The sequence below is a fragment of the Drosophila santomea genome, chromosome 2L, assembly GCF_016746245.2.
Source record: "Drosophila santomea strain STO CAGO 1482 chromosome 2L, Prin_Dsan_1.1, whole genome shotgun sequence".
NCBI lineage: Eukaryota > Metazoa > Arthropoda > Insecta > Diptera > Drosophilidae > Drosophila > Drosophila santomea.
This window is the reverse complement of record NC_053016.2, coordinates 17,931,589-17,950,171: the sequence shown is the minus strand read 5'-3', so window position 1 is coordinate 17,950,171 and position 18,583 is coordinate 17,931,589. Positions and strand designations below refer to the sequence as shown.

Sequence of the window (18,583 nt, the reverse complement as noted above, 5' to 3'; positions counted from 1 at the left end):
TCGGTTATTCAGTTATAAACTGGAATTAGTGGAGGGTGGACGTCAGCGAGCCTCGCTATCACTGTTGTTGTTGTTTTGCGCCGTCTTGGCCCGTGTTGTTGTTGTCTTGCGTAGCATTGCGTGCCTGGAAATCGAACGTGTGTGAATTTAATTTACGGTCGTATAATTATCGGCAAGAGCAAACAATAGAAGTAACAAATGACCGTTTAAATCCTATGATACTAAGATACTAAGTAAGTGGTGACCACCGCACTGTTCCATTTGCATTTGAAACCAGTTTCCAGCGATTCGAGTGCATAAAATTGCCCAAAAAAGTGCAACGGTCGAGTTCAACAAACCGATCGATTGAGATAACGCCGCAAGTAGCTGTGAAACTCGCAAATAAATACCTATTCTGATAAGTTCAAGAACAGTCTAGGCATTGTTTACCGTTAGAGCAGAACCACATGTTGCTCGGGATCCGCGTTCCGGAGAGCGAGAGTGATACGCCTGGAGAAGGCCAATAGAGCGCGTGTGAACGACCTTGGCTGGGCGGGGGCGTGAGATAAGTTCGGAGAAGGTCTAAAGATCACACTCACCCGTATCGGTGGTTGCATGGCAACCGGCGTCATCCAGAGCAGCGTTGTCTCCACCTCCGCCGGACGCCGGAACATCTGCGACTGCCTGGCTCAGGAGTCCGCCGCATTGGTCAAGAACCTTCCCAAATCCAAGTCTGCCGATAACCTCTCTGAACTCTTCTGCGCCTGCCTGCGCTGCCAGTACCTGGCCACAGATATTCAGCATTCGAACACCCAGTCCGGTCGCCTGCCCGTGGAACACAGGCACCGACCCGTGAGCTCAGGATCCGGCTCACTGGGCGCCCTGAGCGCCAAGGAGTCGCCCATCTTCGTGCGCCGTCAGATTTATTTCCCGTCCGCGGATTCCCAACTGCATCCGCCCCTCAGCTCCTCGCAGTTCTCACTTCGAAGTGCTGCTCCGGCCTACGCCGAACCCAAGCCGGAGTTGGACCTCGGCGCCGTAGAGGCGCTGCAACTGACCACGGTCATGCCCGCGGGAGCCAATCGTAGCCACGTGGACATCAACAGAAACAACGGAGTAAGTAAGCCCACCATAATCCACCAAACTCTACAATGGAGAGTGTTTGCTTACGGCCAGCACGTGCCAAAATACCTTTGTGGGTCGGGTTTAAAGTGGGGAGGAGGGTCACACTTTAAAAAATTAGAAGAAGGTCAACCTATAAGTTAGGGATCAACATGCATTTCCTGTATGCAGCTAAATACTTGAAAACTTTTTTTAAGCTTTGATGCGACTTTAAAATTGCGTTAACAGATGGCTTTCCAAAAGTGTGTACAACTTTTTTGCGAGTGTGGGAAATGCCCAAAAATAAGTTGGCCAAGTGTTGCAATGGCTTCAGCTATTTTGCCTCGTCAGGCCGTTAACACAACCAGCTTGTACTCATTAGCCGTTTAAGTCGCTCAGAGAACTTTGCGGAAAGCCACCAGATGGGATTACGAAGCGTAAATAATGCACGGAATGTGGAATATCACAAAAGGCACAATGCACTGATAAAAATAATGAAATTTAAAAATATAAATATGATTCATACTAATGGCAGGGTGATTCTCCTTCGATTAACTATCATATTTAAATAGTGAAACAAATTAATAGCATGGTAATGGATGAAAAGCGAATCAAAAATATTTACGTAGCTTACCAACTTTTTGGACTTGGTTTTTTTGTAAGTGTAAAAATTTTATTACGTTTTTCCACCCACATTACAGAGTGTTTCCTTTCAGAATTAGTTAGCTTTGTAATCTTCAATCAACCGATTGCCATTTTCCCAATGCCAATTTCGCCAATTAAATGTTAATGAAATTACAATCGCAGTTTCATTGGAGACCCAGCTTAGTTACAAGCCTGCCGATAAAATCAAAACAATGTGCAGCGGGCCTCCCGTCGAGCATTTCCCTCCCCGTGGCTGCGAATATGGACATGCCACACATTCCACATACAAGGGACGGATCCGGGGGCGGAACCATGTGGGTGCGTTCAGCTACTTAAGTGATTGCCGGTTAGCTGGATAGAGATATCCGCCACTGTTGAGAAACTATAATGGGGATTGCAGGTCGAACAGACCGAGAGTATGTCACGTTTAAAGGTCAGCTGTGGGCCAAGAAAGGAAAGTGTGGGCTCCTTAATTACTCCCTGGCATTTCCAGCATTTCTCATTCACACATCGCACATGCATATGTACATATATCTCACTTGATGAATCACAAGGTCTTATTGCATTTCGGCCACTATCTAATCAGGGCCCTCTCTCTGCCGCTTCCTCCCTTTTCATGGGTGACTCCATGGAGTGATTAGATATGAGCTGGCACCACTCCATGCCACTGATAATACGCAAAGTAGCGTGTGCAGAGTCCATTGAGGGATCGCTGTCCGCCAGTCGCAGAGCATCCTCCTTATGTAATCAAGCTCCAACTCCCTCTGCGCCTCACTGGCCAAGGCAATGCACTCTGCAATATTGTTTGTGTGATTTTACGTTTGTGGCCGACTGATTAATTTACATGACAATTGCCGGGTCGACTGATAAGCATATGTATGTATGTACATATTTACTATTATAACCGGGAGAGTATCGCTCTGCCGTCGTATCACGCAATCCAAGGTGCCAATCTTAAAATTCCATTGCCAACTATCTTTGTACACGCAGTTTCCATGTTTATCAATCTGCGATATTTTGCAGTAATTTACTTAAATAAATGCTAGAAACTATAGCTTTAAGTAGCTTTTATTAATTTAAATTAGTAGTTTAGTGTTTACACAAAAAGCATAAAGCTTAATGCTAATACACAACTTATCATATAACTCAAATCTTTCGTATTTAAAGATATTTTTAATAGCTGTCGTCGACTTGTTATTCTACTTTTTACATTTGCATATCAGATTTCATTGCATACTTTTTAGGGTCCTGTTAGAAACCATTGAAATAAGCAGCTAAAATTGTTTTAGGCATAAGAGTAACTTCTCAAACTATCTAGAGAAACTAGAAAGTGTTGCTCTATATTGCTTGATTTTATACATGCCGTGATGCATGCAATCCCCGTAGGTTCCATTCCAGGAACTCATTCACTTGCTCAGTTCCTTTTGTTGAACTCACTTGCAAGTGATTGCTGGTATATGGGAGAATGGTCGTGCCTTGCGACTCCCATTTGATATCCGATTCACAGGAAAGGAGTTCGCCACATCCGGGCATCCGTGTGGCTTTTGTTCGGAATGGGGTCGTTAGGGCACTTGCAGGCGCCTGAGATTCAGATGGTGGGATGAATGTTTTGCATGGCGCTTCTGTTTTCTGTTTGCCGGCTGGATTGCGTGTAAGCAACTGCAGGCACAAAGAAACTCTGCCACGTTCGACATTTATGCGAAAGTGAATTTCTAATGCTTTCGGTTTCCATGGCACATTATGGTTTAAAAGCCCTCGGCTCCCCAACTGGAATTTTTAGGACTTGAGAAAATGTGTTTGCTGTAATCTCCCCTGGATTATGTAAGCTGATTCGACTGTTGGCTTGTCCCTTATTTCAGAATGTGCATATTGGTGTGGCTTTAAATGTGGCTTTACTTCACTGTGCAATCGCATTGAGGAATGTCTACTCTAAATGTTCTATAGCTATTGATTTATATGAATAAACAAGTCATCAAAGAATAAACACTTTCAATGTTCTGAATAAAAGAGAACGGCTTTCAGAACATAGGCTTTCAGAATTAGTTGTGCAGAAATATTACAAATGGGTAGTTTTATTTATTAAGGTAATATCTCTCTTACTTATAATGTACGACATTTTTTCCACGCACTCCTAGGACACCTACTAGGATCTTCTGCTTTGAATTACATCTGTGCATCTATGTATATAAGGGATCTATCTTATATGCACAAAACTGATCAACTATTGGTCATTAATGTTTTGACCATTAAATAATCATTTAATGTACATCTCAGTTAAACGGCTGATGATTCAAGAGAACGTTAATAATGATATACAAGGTCAAAATGTATTGAAAGTTACTTCACTTCTCAATTTTATTGATACCGCAGCAGTATGTGTATAAGGAACTGTAATATCTAATTAAGTCAGACCTTAAGCAACTTCCGTAGATCTGTGAGATACGATATATTTTGCTAAATGTGGACCCATATGAGTGCCATCCCGTTTGCGTTTCGGGTTATTACTTGGGTAATCGTATATGGGCCACATATCTCCTTCCCTGTCGCTCTGCTCGATGCACTGCGGCTAACCACGTTTTGTAATAAGCGTAATTCTATATAGTCACGTCGAGCAGCCAGTCGACAATTGGCCAAGACAGCGCCCAACCGGCCAGATTGATGTGTCGCCCACTTAATGCTAATGCCGAGCGACTCTTTTGGGACAAGTTGATGCGGCAAATCCTCAGCTTAAAGGAAGCCCGCCAAGTGCGGCGGAGCACGTTCTGGGGTGCTTGGAGAGGTCAGGTCCAGATATGGACACTGGGCGCCCTGCTCCACTGGTTGTGCCGGATGATTGGCTGCTCGTCATCGCAGCATTATGGCATCATGGCTCCATGCATCGCCTTGATCCCAATGACAGAGCTCAGTGATTCCGGAGCAGGGCTAACAAGCCAGACAACTAGCGTCCATTATGACGGACCACCGGACACTGGCCAATCTTTGTCCGGGGATTGCTTGATAAGCGGGTGCCAGCCGTTCAATTGGCCCATTCAAAGTCCCACCGGCTCTTCTCACGCTCATTTCGCAAGCGATTTGGAGGCGGCAGCCAGTGTTGGTAAGCACCTGGCTAAGTATAGCGTTTTTCGTAACTGAAATGCTAAACCTCTCACCACAAAAGGGGTTTGGGGCGTAGCGGGGGCGGGACCATCGGGGTCCCGGGGTATACGCCCCGTATACAAAATTTATAAAAGCCTAGTCGTCGGCACTGGGGATTTCAGTGCGCGTTCGTTTAGTCAGGGCTACGGTTGCTAAAAATTCGAGGCGTGCAGGATCAGGACGGAAATTAATCTGGAGCAAATGGAACCTTTTTAAAACCGCTAGGGATCAGCAGCTTCAGTTGAAAATATGCCCGACGTTGACGAGCAGCGGGTAAAAACAGCCACAAAAAGAGCGGAATCGGAGCAGTCGGGGGAAAAGAGTGACCGCCAGGAGGGGGAGGGGGATCCCAAAGAGGAGTCGGAGGAGGCCACCGGAAAGATCAAGGGCCGTTCCCGATTCTCTGCGGCTCTGCGAAGCCTCTCGAAGACCAAAACCAAAAAGGAAAGGGAGCTGGATAAAAGCACCGACAGGGAAACCCGCAGCGCAGAGGAGGAGGCCCAGGAAACCCCAGGTGAGCTTGAAGACGTGGCCAGCTCCATCTCTACGGATAGTGGAGCCCTCTCCAAGACCAAGAAAAAGAGCCTGACGCGCCGCCTTCTTCTGGGAGGCCTGAGAAAAAGTGTGAAGACGCCGAAGGGACGGCCCCACAGCTTGGCGACCAGCGACGACATCAGTGTGGAGCATCTAGATACCACCCCCCTGCCATCGCCACCCGGTTCGCCCTCCTCCGCCGGCAGCAGCACGCTTCAGATCACCATCAGTGGCAAGAAGGTGGAGCCAGCGCCCGCCAAGAAGAGCGGCAAGAGCAGACCCAAGAGCGACACGGATTACCTGACACCCGCCGCAGCGGAAAAGAAACCGAGAAAGAAAACCACTACCACTACCGTGACCACAAGAGATACAAGCAGCAGCACCCGCACCACCAAGTTGCTGGTGGCGAAGAAGAAGCCCCAGAGCCCCGAGAGAGAGTCCCCAGCGGCGTCGCCGTCACCGCTTATCACCACCACCGAGAGCACGCGCGATACGCCGCCCAGAGAACGGGCGCCAGCAAAACCAAGTCGCGTTCAGTCTGCCAGCAGCACCGGAACTGTTCGCAAGTCCCAATCCTCGAGCACATCCAGCAGGAAGCTGGAATTGATGCAGCAGCAGCAGCAGCGCGGCCACCGCCTGAACGCCAGACCACTGGCTGAACTAGCGAGCACGGAACCCCAGCCATCAGGGCAGCAATCCCTGGACCCATCCATTTCCCCGCCGCCAGCTGAGGACGGTGTCTCCTCGGCGGAAAGTGCCCAGACTATTGCCAATCCCCCGCCCGTTGTCCGCTTTGTCGTGGGCAGTGCAGTCAGGAGTCCCTTGAGTGCCTACGAAGCCGCATTGGCCGCCGCCGCCAGTCAACAGCCCAACTCCAACGAAGAGCTCAGCGACTCTAGCATCAGGCGACTCAGCTTCGCCCAGCAGCAACTCATCCTTGGCGATCACGACAGCATCGAGGGCAGGCGGGAAACACTGCGCTATCAGTCGGTGGCTAGTGAATACTCCAACCAGGACTCCGGATCCGAGGACGAGAGTAGCGAGGAGAAGGCGGATACCATAGAGCCAGAGAGCGCCAAACCCATGCCGGCCTTCGGTGACCTGACCATGGATCAGGAAATGGAACCGGTAAGGTCTCGTCGTCGTCGGATTGCCAGTTCGCCAGTTGTCATTTACCTACGGTGAAGCCCCACAAGTGTTATGTTGGCCCCCTTATAGTGTGTGTACCAGAGTGTCATTCAACTGTGCGGGCGGAGGGCGGTGGTAATTGCCCAGGGGGCCTCGTCAACTAGCCAGCAAATCTCAGTGCGATTGACAAGCTGCAGAAGGTGTAACTAATACCAGGCTTAGAATTTATTAGAGTGGTGATATGAATTTTCACTTCCTATATTATATACGTATTGATAAACTTTTATATAATTATGTGTAAACGTGTTAGGATAAAGCAAAATTTATTACTCAATTTGATTAGAAATGATATAGTAATCTTTCTAATTCTATTAGATCTTATGCACCGATTATTTATATTTGTGTCTTGAAGAACAAAGCCCAAAAGTATGTATCTGTTTATCGTGAGATTTCCAGTCACAAGTGGGATTTCGTTGTTTACTGTTTAACATTTATCAAACTATCTTAATAAGCATGGATCGAACGTACAAGTAACTCTCATCCGATCCTTGCTTCCAGGCCATCATGACGTCCACCAGCGATAAGCGCGAGCATCTGTACAAGATTCTAGTCATCGGTGAACTGGGCACGGGCAAGACGTCCTTCATCAAGCGCTATGTGCACCAGTTCTTCAGCCAGAACTACAGGGCCACCATCGGCGTGGACTTCGCCCTGAAGGTGCTGCAGTGGGACGCCAACACGATAGTGCGCCTTCAGCTCTGGGATATCGCCGGGCAGGAGAGGTTTGGCAACATGACCCGGGTCTACTACAAGGAGGCGGTGGGCGCGTTCATCGTGTTTGATGTGACTCGCAGTGGGACTTTCGACTGCGTGAGCAAGTGGAAGGAAGACCTGGACTCCAAGGTGCAACTGCCTGATGGCAGTCCCATTCCGTGCATCCTGCTGGCCAATAAAGTAAGTGATTGCTTTAAGCTTAAGGTGTCCGGATAATGTCGATATTTTTTAATTAAATCCCTTTGCTAAACTTGTTTCCAGTGCGACCAGGAAAAGCAGGGCATTATAACGCAGCCCGAGAAGATGGATGAGTATGTGAGGGAGAACGGATTTGCCGGGTGGTTTGAGACGTCCGCCAAGGAGAATATCAACATCGACGAGGCAGCCCGTGCCCTCGTGAATAAGGTGATAATCGGTGTTAATGCTCGGCCAAAGCCCCGCTAATCTTCTTCCACTTACCCGACAGATACTCATCAACGATAAGCTGATATCTGCCGATCTGGCCGATGGCGACAAGTTCAACCTAAGCACGGCCGATGCAACCGGAGCGGATGCCAAGAACAAGTGTTCCTGCTGACCTGGGACCGATGCCCGGCGATTGCAATTACCATTCCCAGTCTAAAAGCGATTTTCCAAACAGAAACGCCATGTGCCTACGTCCATTCCATGTTCATGTTGTTAGAAGATAGCGATAACTATGCTTAGGGTTTTAACGTAACATTTGTCTAAGACTTAGGCCCATCCGTATCTCCATTCCTTCATCCCGTCCGTCCACCAGTCTGTCTTTATCTTCCCGCATCCCGCCAATCGCGATAAAGCCTCATCTTTGGGTCCACAATGTTGCACCGGAATCGGGATCCGTGTCACTTGAGAATTTTTATGGTGACACATAATTTACCTACGCATGCGACCCATTATGGCCCTAGTTGCGAGGATTATTCGGAGGTAGTGCATCATCCGTATCATAGCATTCTACATTTGTGTAAAATACGAATCGTCTTATTGTTTTGTTTGTTTTATTTGCCTCTGCTGGCGAGATGGTTTTATCTTGAATTATTATTCTCATATGCAAACACACTCTGCCATCATTATTTGCATTTAGATAAGAATACGTACGCTTTATGCAATACGAAATCAGAAATAAAGTTTTTAATGGTAGTTTAGTTCACAGCAAGTGTTTTATTGGCTAAATTAAAACGGACGATGAACGAGATTCAAGAGTATTTTGGTTTAAAAAGAAAACAAACATTATAAATAACGATATTTCGTAACGACTTTATATCAGTTTATAATGTGATGGAATGGAAATTCTATTGGTATTTGCTTTCATGGAATCACTGCTTTTTTTAAGTAAATACAAAAACGATTTATATATTTTTATTTCTCCCTTTCTAACGGTAAAACATCGTACAAATATTTTATTCGACCCGCAATGTTTTTCTTTTTAAAAATAATCAAACTCGATAGTATCAATAGGGTATTCCTTACTGTTAATTAATGAATTGATCATAAGTGTGCATTTATTTATGTAATTTATCCTTTAAATTCTAATAATATAAAATGCTTATAAATCCGAAAAAAATCTCTAAACTTAATATCCGAAACTTAACAACTCAGTGAATACCCTGAATATAAGTTGAGTGCTGAGTGCTGCTGAACAGGACCACTATCGATAGAACCATTCAAACTGTCGAACCGCTGCAAGACGAGTGTCATCGATATTTGCACCACTACTTATTAGTGTTGTGTAGCCGTGTTACTGCTAAATTGTTTATTGCAAAAATTCCGCAAAGGAGAGATATTAGGAATAATAGACAATATAACAAGTGGGCAAAATGTGTTAGATGTTAAGGTAAGCTACGGCAAATGTTGCAATTCGGCAGACACGTATCCAACGGACTGTACTCTTGAGGCCGCAGCATTCCGCACTCGTCACGTTTACTCCCCTTTTCTGGTCTTTGTTGGGGCTCCGCTGGTACTTATGCTGATAAGTGCCCAAGTCGACTTAATTAATCAGTGCCCCGGAGTCGGGGGCAAGTCAATTGGATATTTGGTAACCCTCGGGAATGGGAAACAGCTGCGCGCCCGAATACCAGTCGTGAAAAGCAGCGGCTCTGATTGGACTCCCATTCCCACGCTTCGTATCTCTCACTTTCAGTTGCTGACTAATACTGGGTGGAAGGTAATCAGTTGGAATCGCCACAAGAAACGATGCTGCCGCCTAAGGAAAACGTCGACCTGGAGTGCTTCCTGGTGACCAAGCACTCCTGGAAGGGCAGGTACAAGCGCATCCTCTCTATCGGCACGGCCGGCATATCCACCTACAATCCGGACAAGCTCGACCTTACTAACAGGTGGTCCTACTCGGACATCGTGGCGGCAGCACCCTCAAAGACTTCAAATGTGAGTTTTTTAAATCTTGTGGAGAGCTCGGAACTAGATAAATTGATCTTTCAGATACCCCATGACTTTGTGGTGACCATCAAAAAGGATAAGAAACTAGACACAATCAAGTTATCGTCGGAATATAGGAACGATATCCTAAGCTCTATACTAAAATACTACAAGGAGTTTGCAGACAAGCCCAAAAATGCTCAGGTTGGTTACCGTTTTCGAGTCTCACTTTATGCGAATGCATTAAATCCGGTATAAACTAAACGAGTAATTCAGATGTTTTTAATAATTAAATATAATTTAAATATTTAATTATAATTCTAATTTTTTTAAATTTGTGTTTAGAATACGATTCAAACGTTTTAACAGACTCCTGCTAATGTATTAATATTGTTTTCAGCGCTTCAGTGCTTACAAGTATCACTGGTCGGGCATCAGTCTTCCGACCGTACTGGAGGTCACGCCCTGCTCTCTGGACCAGCTAGATCCCACCACCAACGACGTGCTGGCCAGCTACATGTACAAGGACATCGAGGGTATAATAGGTAGCTATGCACATTTGACTCGCTTGCATCAATTAATGTGTCTTGTTTTGTCCTCATGCGCCTCAATTACAATTCAATATGATCGCTCCGTGTTTTGTTTTTTTTTTTTTGGTTACTTGCCGCACTCATTTTTCTTCCGCACACGTTTTAAGCAGGCATCTCGGACTATGAGGGAGGAATCGTGATGGCTTACGGCGGATTTAGTCGCCTCCATCTGTTTAAGGCGCTCAATCACCACGAAATCGTGCAGAACATAGCACAAAGATCTGCTCAGTTTCTGGGCATCGAAACCAAAATACTCAAGAGTCAGATCACATTGGAGCAGTTCGAAAGGCAGCGGTTCGGCAAGTTTAGGTGGGCTCATGCGAAAGGTCAACAAAGAATTTCTCTACAAGACCATATAATCTTTCAGCGGCGACCAGTTTCAAACCTCTTCGACCGAATTCTCGGTCCATAAGATAACGCCCCGCCATCCGGATCCTGTAAAGCGTATTCTCTGCCTCACCGAAGTAACGCTACTGGAGCGGGATCCTCAAACTTATAGTGTCTGCACCCTGCGTCCGCTCACTGATGTGTTTGCTCTAGTAAGAGACAAGGACAATCTTCAGCGCTTTAGCATCGAGTACAAGAATGGAATCGTGCGAAACTACAGCACCAACGACCGGGACTCGTTGTTGGCTACTGTGCTGGATGCTGTCCGCTCCAGTGGCAACCAGGATGTGCACGTTCGTATTGGTAACACGCCGCGTGGGAAACGGTATGTGCCATTGAACTGTTCGGTAGACGAGGAGACAGAGGCGAATTTGATGCGCCTGGTAATCAACAATTTTCAAAACCCCTCTAAGCGGTATGAAATCTTGGAGCGCTTTAATGCCAATGTGCCTCACAGTGGCCTCAACTATAGTGTAACTCAGGATGTAGGTTAACCTAACGCCTGGTTTGCTGTTCAACCTAACCAATGTTTTGTTTTGCAGAGCTTGTTTGCTGAAAACAAAGATAAACTTATCCTAAGTGCCCTGCAAGCGTTGGCCCAAAAGGAGCTGGACAGCCCTACGGCTCAGCTGAGCAACTTGGAGTTGGAGGCTATATTTCACGCACTTACTCGTCTCCTGGCCAGCAAAGTTGGATACGCAGCCTTTACTAATCTCCCAGGGTAATAAATTCTACTATCTTATTAAAATCTTTATTAAAATTTGTATACATTTCAGCTTTCGTGAGATTATTGGTACAAAGGTTGTGGCTGCTTTAAGGCGCAAGGATTTGGCTGTGACATACTCCGCCATTGACATGATCAACTCGCTAATGCATTCTGTAAATTCTGACCACGATTTAAAACAGGAGCAACTAAATAAGTCATCCATTCTGTCATCAAAATCGTTTCTGGAAACTTTGCTCAACATGTGGACAACTCATGTGGTAATAAAACTATTCTAGGGTTCCTTCAATTCGTTTTAAAACTATTTATGTTTTTAGAGCCACGGCAGTGGTGCTCTGGTACTGTCAGCCATGCTAGACTTCATGACCTTTGCCTTGTGTGTGCCTTACAGCGAGACCACCGACGGCAAGCAGTTCGATATTCTGCTGGAGTTGGTTGCCGATCGTGGACGCTATTTGTACAAACTGTTCCAGCATCCCTCGCTGGCGATCGTGAAGGGAGCTGGATTGGTGCTGCGGGCTATTATTGAAGAGGGCGAGCTGCAAGTGGCCCAGCAAATGCAGGCATTAGCTCTGGATGAGGCGGCGCTGTGCCGGCACTTACTGGTGGCACTGTATACGCCCTCCAATGATCCCACTCAGACCACGCAACGTCAGTTATCTCGGCATTTAATCGGGCTGTGGCTAACAGACAGCGAGGAGGCAATGGAACTCTTTAAACGCATATTCGTGAGTTATTAAATAGTGTATTCTAATCAAGTTTTACAAATTATTTAAACTTATCAGCCCGCTGGCCTGTTAACCTTTTTGGAGTCTGAAGAGACTGTCCCAGAGTCGGATGTCGAGGAGGACAAACTAAATTTTCGTGACAATCTCAAATTTGCAATACAACATTCCAACAAAACTCGCAAGAATGTGATAGAAAAGCATTTACAAGGCATTAAGCATTGGGGCATGAACCTAATTGAAAAACAGGATGGAGCGGCTCAGGCGCTTAAGAATCGTCCTGTTGTGCTGAGAAATCGACGCCAGAAAAAAAAGACATCTGATGTTGTAGTGAATCTGCCTTTCTTCTTTTACACCTTTGCCAAAGACCACAGTCTCCCCAATTTAATATGGAATCACAAGGTATTCACAAATATGCTACTTTCTAATTTTTTTTTTAATAAATTCAAATAAAAAATTTTCGCAGACCCGCGAGGAATTGCGTATGTGCCTGGAGAATGAGCTGCGGCAGTTTCTTAATGATCGCGACTTGGCCGGTCAAATGATTGTTGCATGGAATTATCAGGAATTCGAGGTAGCCTATCAATGTCTAGCTGATGAAATCAAAATTGGTGACTACTACATTCGCTTGATACTGGAGAAGGATGACTGGCCGCAGAATCTAGTAAAGGATCCGTAAGTTCACTTTTCTATTTTAGTTATGGATGTAAATAAAGGTATCTCTTTAGGATTGAACTTTTTAATGCCTTGTATCGACGCGTGTTGTGCCGCCAACGCGTAAATGATGACCAAATGACGGTGTTTTCCCTTCAGGCTTTGGCTAAGGTTTACCGGCGTTACCACGCCGAGATTGGCAAGTTCAACGATATGTCTTACATTCTGCAGCTTAGTGATAGGGTGAGTTTAATACCAATTTTAATTTAAGGCTCTCCTTTAATATTAAACATTCTTTTAGTGCCTTTCTCCGTCAATGCGCGATGCACTAATCAACCTGATTTCTTGCCTGGTGCTAGAGAAATCTAACAGTCGAGCCCTTATTGATCATGTTCAATGCCTAGTAGATCTCATCACCTTAGCCCATCTACACAAGGGACGTGCGCAGCTCAATACCAAAACAAATGTTATTGAAGCGGGTCCCAATATGGGAACATACGAAGAAAAGGATTGGTACTACAACATTGAGAAGGATGGTCAAAAGCCGGAGCGTCAGGGACCTATTACATACTCGGAGCTCAAGGAACTGTGGCAGAAGGGATTAATCACACCGAAGACCCGTTGCTGGGCTATTGGCATGGATGGCTGGCGATCGCTTCAGCAGATCCCTCAGCTAAAATGGTGTCTTATTGCTAAAGGCACACCGCTTTACGACGAGACTGAATTATCCTCAAAGATCCTAGACATACTGATAAAGTGCACTAGTTTCTTTCCGAGTCGCACCCAAAATGGCGTGGCTGTTCTTATTCCAGGTCCAAAGTTGTCTCGCAAACTTTCCGAGTTCATCTGCCTACCGCATGTGGTACAAGTTTGCCTAACCCATGATCCCGGATTGCTCGAGCGCGTAGCTACGCTGCTCTACCAGATTATGGAAGACAATCCGGAAATGCCTAAGGTGTACCTTACGGGAGTCTTCTACTTCATGCTCATGTACACAGGCAGCAACATTTTACCTATTACTCGATTCCTCAAGATGACGCATATGAAACAGGGATTCCGTAGCGAAGAGGTAATAATTTTGAAAATTTTTCGATATGATCTACAAAACAAAAATCTAAACAAAATTTCCTTGACAGACCTCCCAATCTGGCATCATGCACCGCAGCATCCTTGGTCAACTTCTCCCCGAGGCCATGGTTTGTTTCCTGGAAAATTACAGCGCAGAAAAGTTTGCAGAAATTTTCCTAGGCGAGTTCGACACCCCTGAGGTAATATGGAGCTCAGAGATGCGACGTTTACTAATAGAGAAGATAGCTGCACACATCGCAGACTTTACGCCTCGACTTCGGGGACATACAATGGCTAGGTATCCGTACTTGGCAATTCCAGTGATCAGCTATCCGCAACTGGAGAACGAGCTCTTCTGTCACATATATTACCTGCGCCACTTGTGCGACACCCAAAAGTTCCCCAACTGGCCCATATCTGATCCCGTGCAGCTTTTAAAGCACACACTGGACGCTTGGCGCAAGGAGGTAGAGAAGAAACCTCCTCAGATGACAATCCAACAGGCTTACCAGGACTTAGGCATCGACCTTACTAAGACTCCTAAGCCAGATGAGTCGATGATTCGCAAGAGCTATTATAAGCTGGCGCAAATGTATCATCCCGATAAAAATCCGAATGGTCGCGAAATATTTGAAAAAGTGAATCAGGTGCGTAAATGGCCAACCGACTAGGTAGTCCATGCTACAATTTAACGATTTTTTCAGGCGTATGAGTTTCTATGCTCCCGAAACGTCTGGAGCTCGGGTGGGCCAGACCCCAATAATATTGTGCTTATACTTCGCACACAGAGCATACTTTTTGAGCGGTATCCGGATGGTAAGTGCTTCAAAAATTTTGGTTAAAGAATTATAAAACGATTTAATAATTCATTTTCATTTGTAGTTTTGCGACCCTACAAATACGCAGGTTACCCGCAGCTCATTAAGACCATCCGTTTGGAGACACGAGATGATGAGCTCTTTTCAAAGGAAGCCCAACTACTAACAGCTGCCTCTGAGTTGTGTTATCATACGGTTCACTGCTCTGCCTTGAACGCTGAAGAACTGAGGCGGGAGGAAGGCATTGAGGCTCTTTTGGAGGCCTACACCCGTTGCGTGTCTATTTTGGGAGTGGACTCTAAGCCGGACTCGCTGCACTACCAAGTCATATCGAACGTAACTCGCTGCTTCGAAGTAGCCTGCAACTTTGAGAAGTGCAAGCAGAAGATCATCCAGCTCCCTCAGTTGCTGTCTGACGTTTGTCGTGTGGTCTATTTTAAACATACGCTATCGGTAAGCCTGGTGACCAGTCTTGCTGCCAATAACTACGACCTGCAATGCCAACTGTCGCGAAACGGCGTACTCTGGTCTCTACTGCTTTTCGTCTTCGAGTATGACTACACGCTTGACGAAAGCGGGGTGGAAGTGAGCGATAAGTCAAACCAGCAGCAACTGGCCAACAACCTTGCAAAGATGGCAGTCCTCGGTTGTATCTCCTTAGCTGGCTACAGCATGGAGCTGCGTCAGAAACCGGTGACTGGAAGCGAGACAAGCTCACCAGCAGCTAAGGCGCCACCAGCCATAAAACCAAAGCCATCGGTGTCGGCAGCCTCAAGCTCAACTTACACCCAGAACGCTCACAATCCTCTGCAAAGCAAACAGCTGGCAATTACGAGCGGAAAGGAAAAGGAGTCAGACACCTCATCTGGTAGCAGCGACACCGCTAGTTCCACACCCACCGAAAGTGAGCAACAGCAACAGCTTACGAAGACCAGATCCAGTGCCATCCAGCAAAAGTACATTGTTACGGGGGAGGCTAAAAACTCCCTAATCAAGCAGGTTCTCGATCGTCTGCTCACGCGTTACATTTCCAACCAGTTGGCCACGGTTCGCGACAGTGATGTGCTTAAGTTGCTTACGGCAAACACCCGTAACCCCTACCTCATCTGGGACAATGGAACTCGCGCTCAGCTTAAGGATTTCCTCGAGCAGCAGCGAACGGCCTCCGCTAGGGAGACGCATGAGGACATTGCCCAGGTCTCTGAGCTGGTTTCCAGCTTTGAGTTCGATGCACACAAGTAAGTGATCAAAACATGAAGAAGGTTGTTATAACGTTAATTTAACCCTTAAGGGACGAGCTGCAGATCGGTGGCATATTTATACGCATATACAATGATATGCCAACTCATCCTATTGCTCAGCCAAAGCTCTTCATCATGGACCTGCTGGAGTACCTAAAGCACGCTTATCAGTTTCTGCAGTACAAAAAGAACCCGACATTAACTGCCGCTCCAGTCAGCGCTACTCCCAAAATGGGAAATGATGGCATACTGACCCCCACTTTGGCGCCTAATCATCCTCAGCTTCAGCAGGCCTCGACGGGAAAATCGGGCACTACGTTCGACGATGTTCTGACTGCTTATAACCGATCAAAGAGCCGGAAGAAGCTGGAGACAGATGCCCTGACAGAACAGCAGTTGGCGTTACAGCAGAGCAAATACGACTTTAGCAGCGATGGAAAGATTGAGCTTCACATTACCATGGTGCTTAAAGCATTGATTGCGGTGATCAAGGCAAACGCCGAGGTGGAAATTCAGTGCATCGGAAACTTTGATATGATATTTGGCTTCTTGGCCAGCAACATATTCCCCGATGTAAGGGTTTGGATTGGTAATTCTTTGGATATTTAATAGATTTTCTGTTTTTTAGAACTCTACTGTTAAATCGGTGGCCTTGGAGGTAGTATCTTTGGTTTCACGCAACAAGGAGTGCGTCTCGGAGGTGGCAGCCTGTGAGATCCTTGGCAACTATCTGGTGGCCCTCAAAGACCCAGAGCTTCGTGCCAGCCAAGTCAAGGTGTTGGAAACTTTGTCAGGGCTGATGAACGTGCAAGAGATGATTAAGGAGGCCCAGGCCAAAGGTGCCACTATCTACCTGCTTGATTTGTTTTGCAACTCTCGTAATCCGCAAATTCGTGAGATGTGCGCTGGTGTCTTGGCCAAGATGACAGCGGATCGTCTAAGCGGGCCCAAAGTGCGGATCACTGTGTCAAAGTTCTTGCCAGCGCTTTTCATAGATGCTATGGTGGAGTCGCCAGCTACGTCCGTGCAGCTCTTTGAGTCCATACACGAGCATCCGGAACTGATTTGGAACGATACCACGCGATCGAATGTCTGTGATGCTGTGGCCGATACGTGTCAAAGGTAATTAAGGAAGAAATGCATTTGTTTTTTTTTTTATTCTCATATGTTCTTCCCCCACAGATTCTATCAGCTGCAAAAAGCGAATCCCCGGCATGTGTGGAAAGATCCGGAAATACTTAAGGATATTGTATCCAATGAAATCGTTGTGGCCGGCGTCTACCTCCGACTGTTTGTCAGCAATCCCGCTTGGACACTTCGCAAGCCAAAGCAATTCCTTTCCGACCTTTTGGACTTTGTCGTCGAACAGATCGGTAAAAGCTCCTCAGAGCAGGAGGTGCTAGACCTGTCCACCACTGCGTTAGTGGAGCTCTTACGGTCGCAGCCCAACCTTGCAGACGATATTCCTGTGCTTGGGCATATACCAAAGCTGTTCAATCTGCTCTCAGTGCAGCCAAAAAACACGCTATCAGTATTACATCAGCTCTCGTTGTCTGAGGTTGGATACTATTAACATTTATATTGGAGATTCACTTAAGTTTCGTATATTATGTTTCAGTTCTGCGTGAGTGCCATCTCACAGACGGAATGTGTGTCGCCATTAAAAAAGTGCATGGAGCACAATAGGGATTGCATCGAAAAGGCCTGCGAGGCTCTAAGCCGGCTCTTTAAGCATCAGCATGTGAGTTTTATCCTGAAAGGAATTAAATTGGTTTAAAGGACTGATATAAAAATGACTCAGTTATTAAGATTCGAATTGTTGTACAAATTCTTAAATGTATTCTTTAATATCTTTTAGGATTCGTTAATCAGTCAATCTCTGGAGGTGGGACTTATACCGTTTCTACTGGGACTACTGGACAGTCGTCTGGAGTTCGTGGACAATCCATCGGCGGTTAAGGCACAAATTGTGGCGGCTCTTAAAGGCATGACGCACAATCTCAATTACGGCGATCGGGTCACGCAAATTTTGCTCAAACACCCCGTGTGGTCCGAATTCAAAGATCAGCGCCACGATCTTTTCATCGCCGACACAACAATACGTGGCTATCTGACGGGTAGGTAGAAGATTCTTATAGTACTGCCCTATAATTATGTATAATTATTTCTATTAAAGGAGTCAATCCAACGGCTGGCTACCTAACAGCGGGCCCTGCGCAAAGCGTAGAAGTGCTCACATCACCGCCGCCCATCGATCGCGATGATCCTTCTGCCCGTCCACCCATTGACTAGCGACGTGATATCCGCCGGACCAAGGCTAAAACTTAGGCTGGTATTTAGATTACGCTGGCATGGAGCCTTCGATTGCCACGGAATCAGTAAACGAACACGAACTTGCACGGGCTGCCCCCAATTATTGTATTAAACTTTCTTTTATTTTGTACACTCGCAGCCAATTGTACGTAGCGCGAAGAAGGCTGGAACGGTAATCGTGAGCCAACATATTATTAATCTGTAACAAAGTTTCATTTTTTATATTTATAAAAAACCAACTGTATAAATAATTAGTTGTTAGTTTATACACCGCGCATAAACAACCTAACTAGAGCATGCATAAAGTGATTATACATATTATGGAATAAAGCCGATTCATTACAAATGAAAAACCCAAATGTGACCATTTACG

At 46.0% G+C, this 18,583-nt stretch overlaps 2 protein-coding genes across 5 annotated transcripts; both read left to right on the top strand.

Annotated features, from left to right (window-relative positions):
• Positions 1–10: 10 nt before the first annotated feature.
• On the top strand, positions 11–8,464 carry LOC120443758 (ras-related protein Rab-32). Of its 2 annotated transcripts, none has more exons than XM_039623026.1 (4): positions 11–1,095; positions 7,081–7,476; positions 7,558–7,701; positions 7,763–8,464. In XM_039623026.1, exons 1-4 carry the CDS (start codon positions 595–597, stop codon positions 7,871–7,873), a joined length of 1,152 nt encoding a protein of 383 aa, XP_039478960.1. In that variant the 5' UTR covers positions 11–594; the 3' UTR covers positions 7,874–8,464. The 2 variants fall into 2 exon arrangements, with proteins under 2 accessions (XP_039478960.1, XP_039478959.1); XM_039623025.2 differs by lacking the exon at positions 11–1,095 and adding an exon at positions 4,982–6,522.
• Positions 8,465–9,008: 544 nt separating this feature from the next.
• Positions 9,009–18,563, top strand: LOC120443757 (dnaJ homolog subfamily C member 13). 3 transcript variants are annotated; one of them, XM_039623024.1, is made up of 22 exons: positions 9,009–9,148; positions 9,455–9,699; positions 9,754–9,894; positions 10,091–10,235; positions 10,391–10,589; positions 10,648–11,152; positions 11,210–11,388; positions 11,444–11,651; positions 11,709–12,119; positions 12,177–12,518; positions 12,583–12,791; positions 12,845–13,013; positions 13,072–13,839; positions 13,907–14,485; positions 14,543–14,654; positions 14,721–15,894; positions 15,948–16,470; positions 16,526–17,019; positions 17,080–17,455; positions 17,516–17,638; positions 17,756–18,014; positions 18,074–18,563. In XM_039623024.1, exons 2-22 carry the CDS (start codon positions 9,508–9,510, stop codon positions 18,187–18,189), a joined length of 7,224 nt encoding a protein of 2,407 aa, XP_039478958.1. In that variant the 5' UTR covers positions 9,009–9,148; positions 9,455–9,507; the 3' UTR covers positions 18,190–18,563. The 3 variants fall into 3 exon arrangements, with proteins under 3 accessions (XP_039478958.1, XP_039478956.1, XP_039478957.1); XM_039623022.1 differs by having other exon boundaries at positions 10,388–10,589; XM_039623023.2 differs by having other exon boundaries at positions 9,046–9,148; positions 9,374–9,699; positions 10,388–10,589.
• Positions 18,564–18,583: the final 20 nt, after the last annotated feature.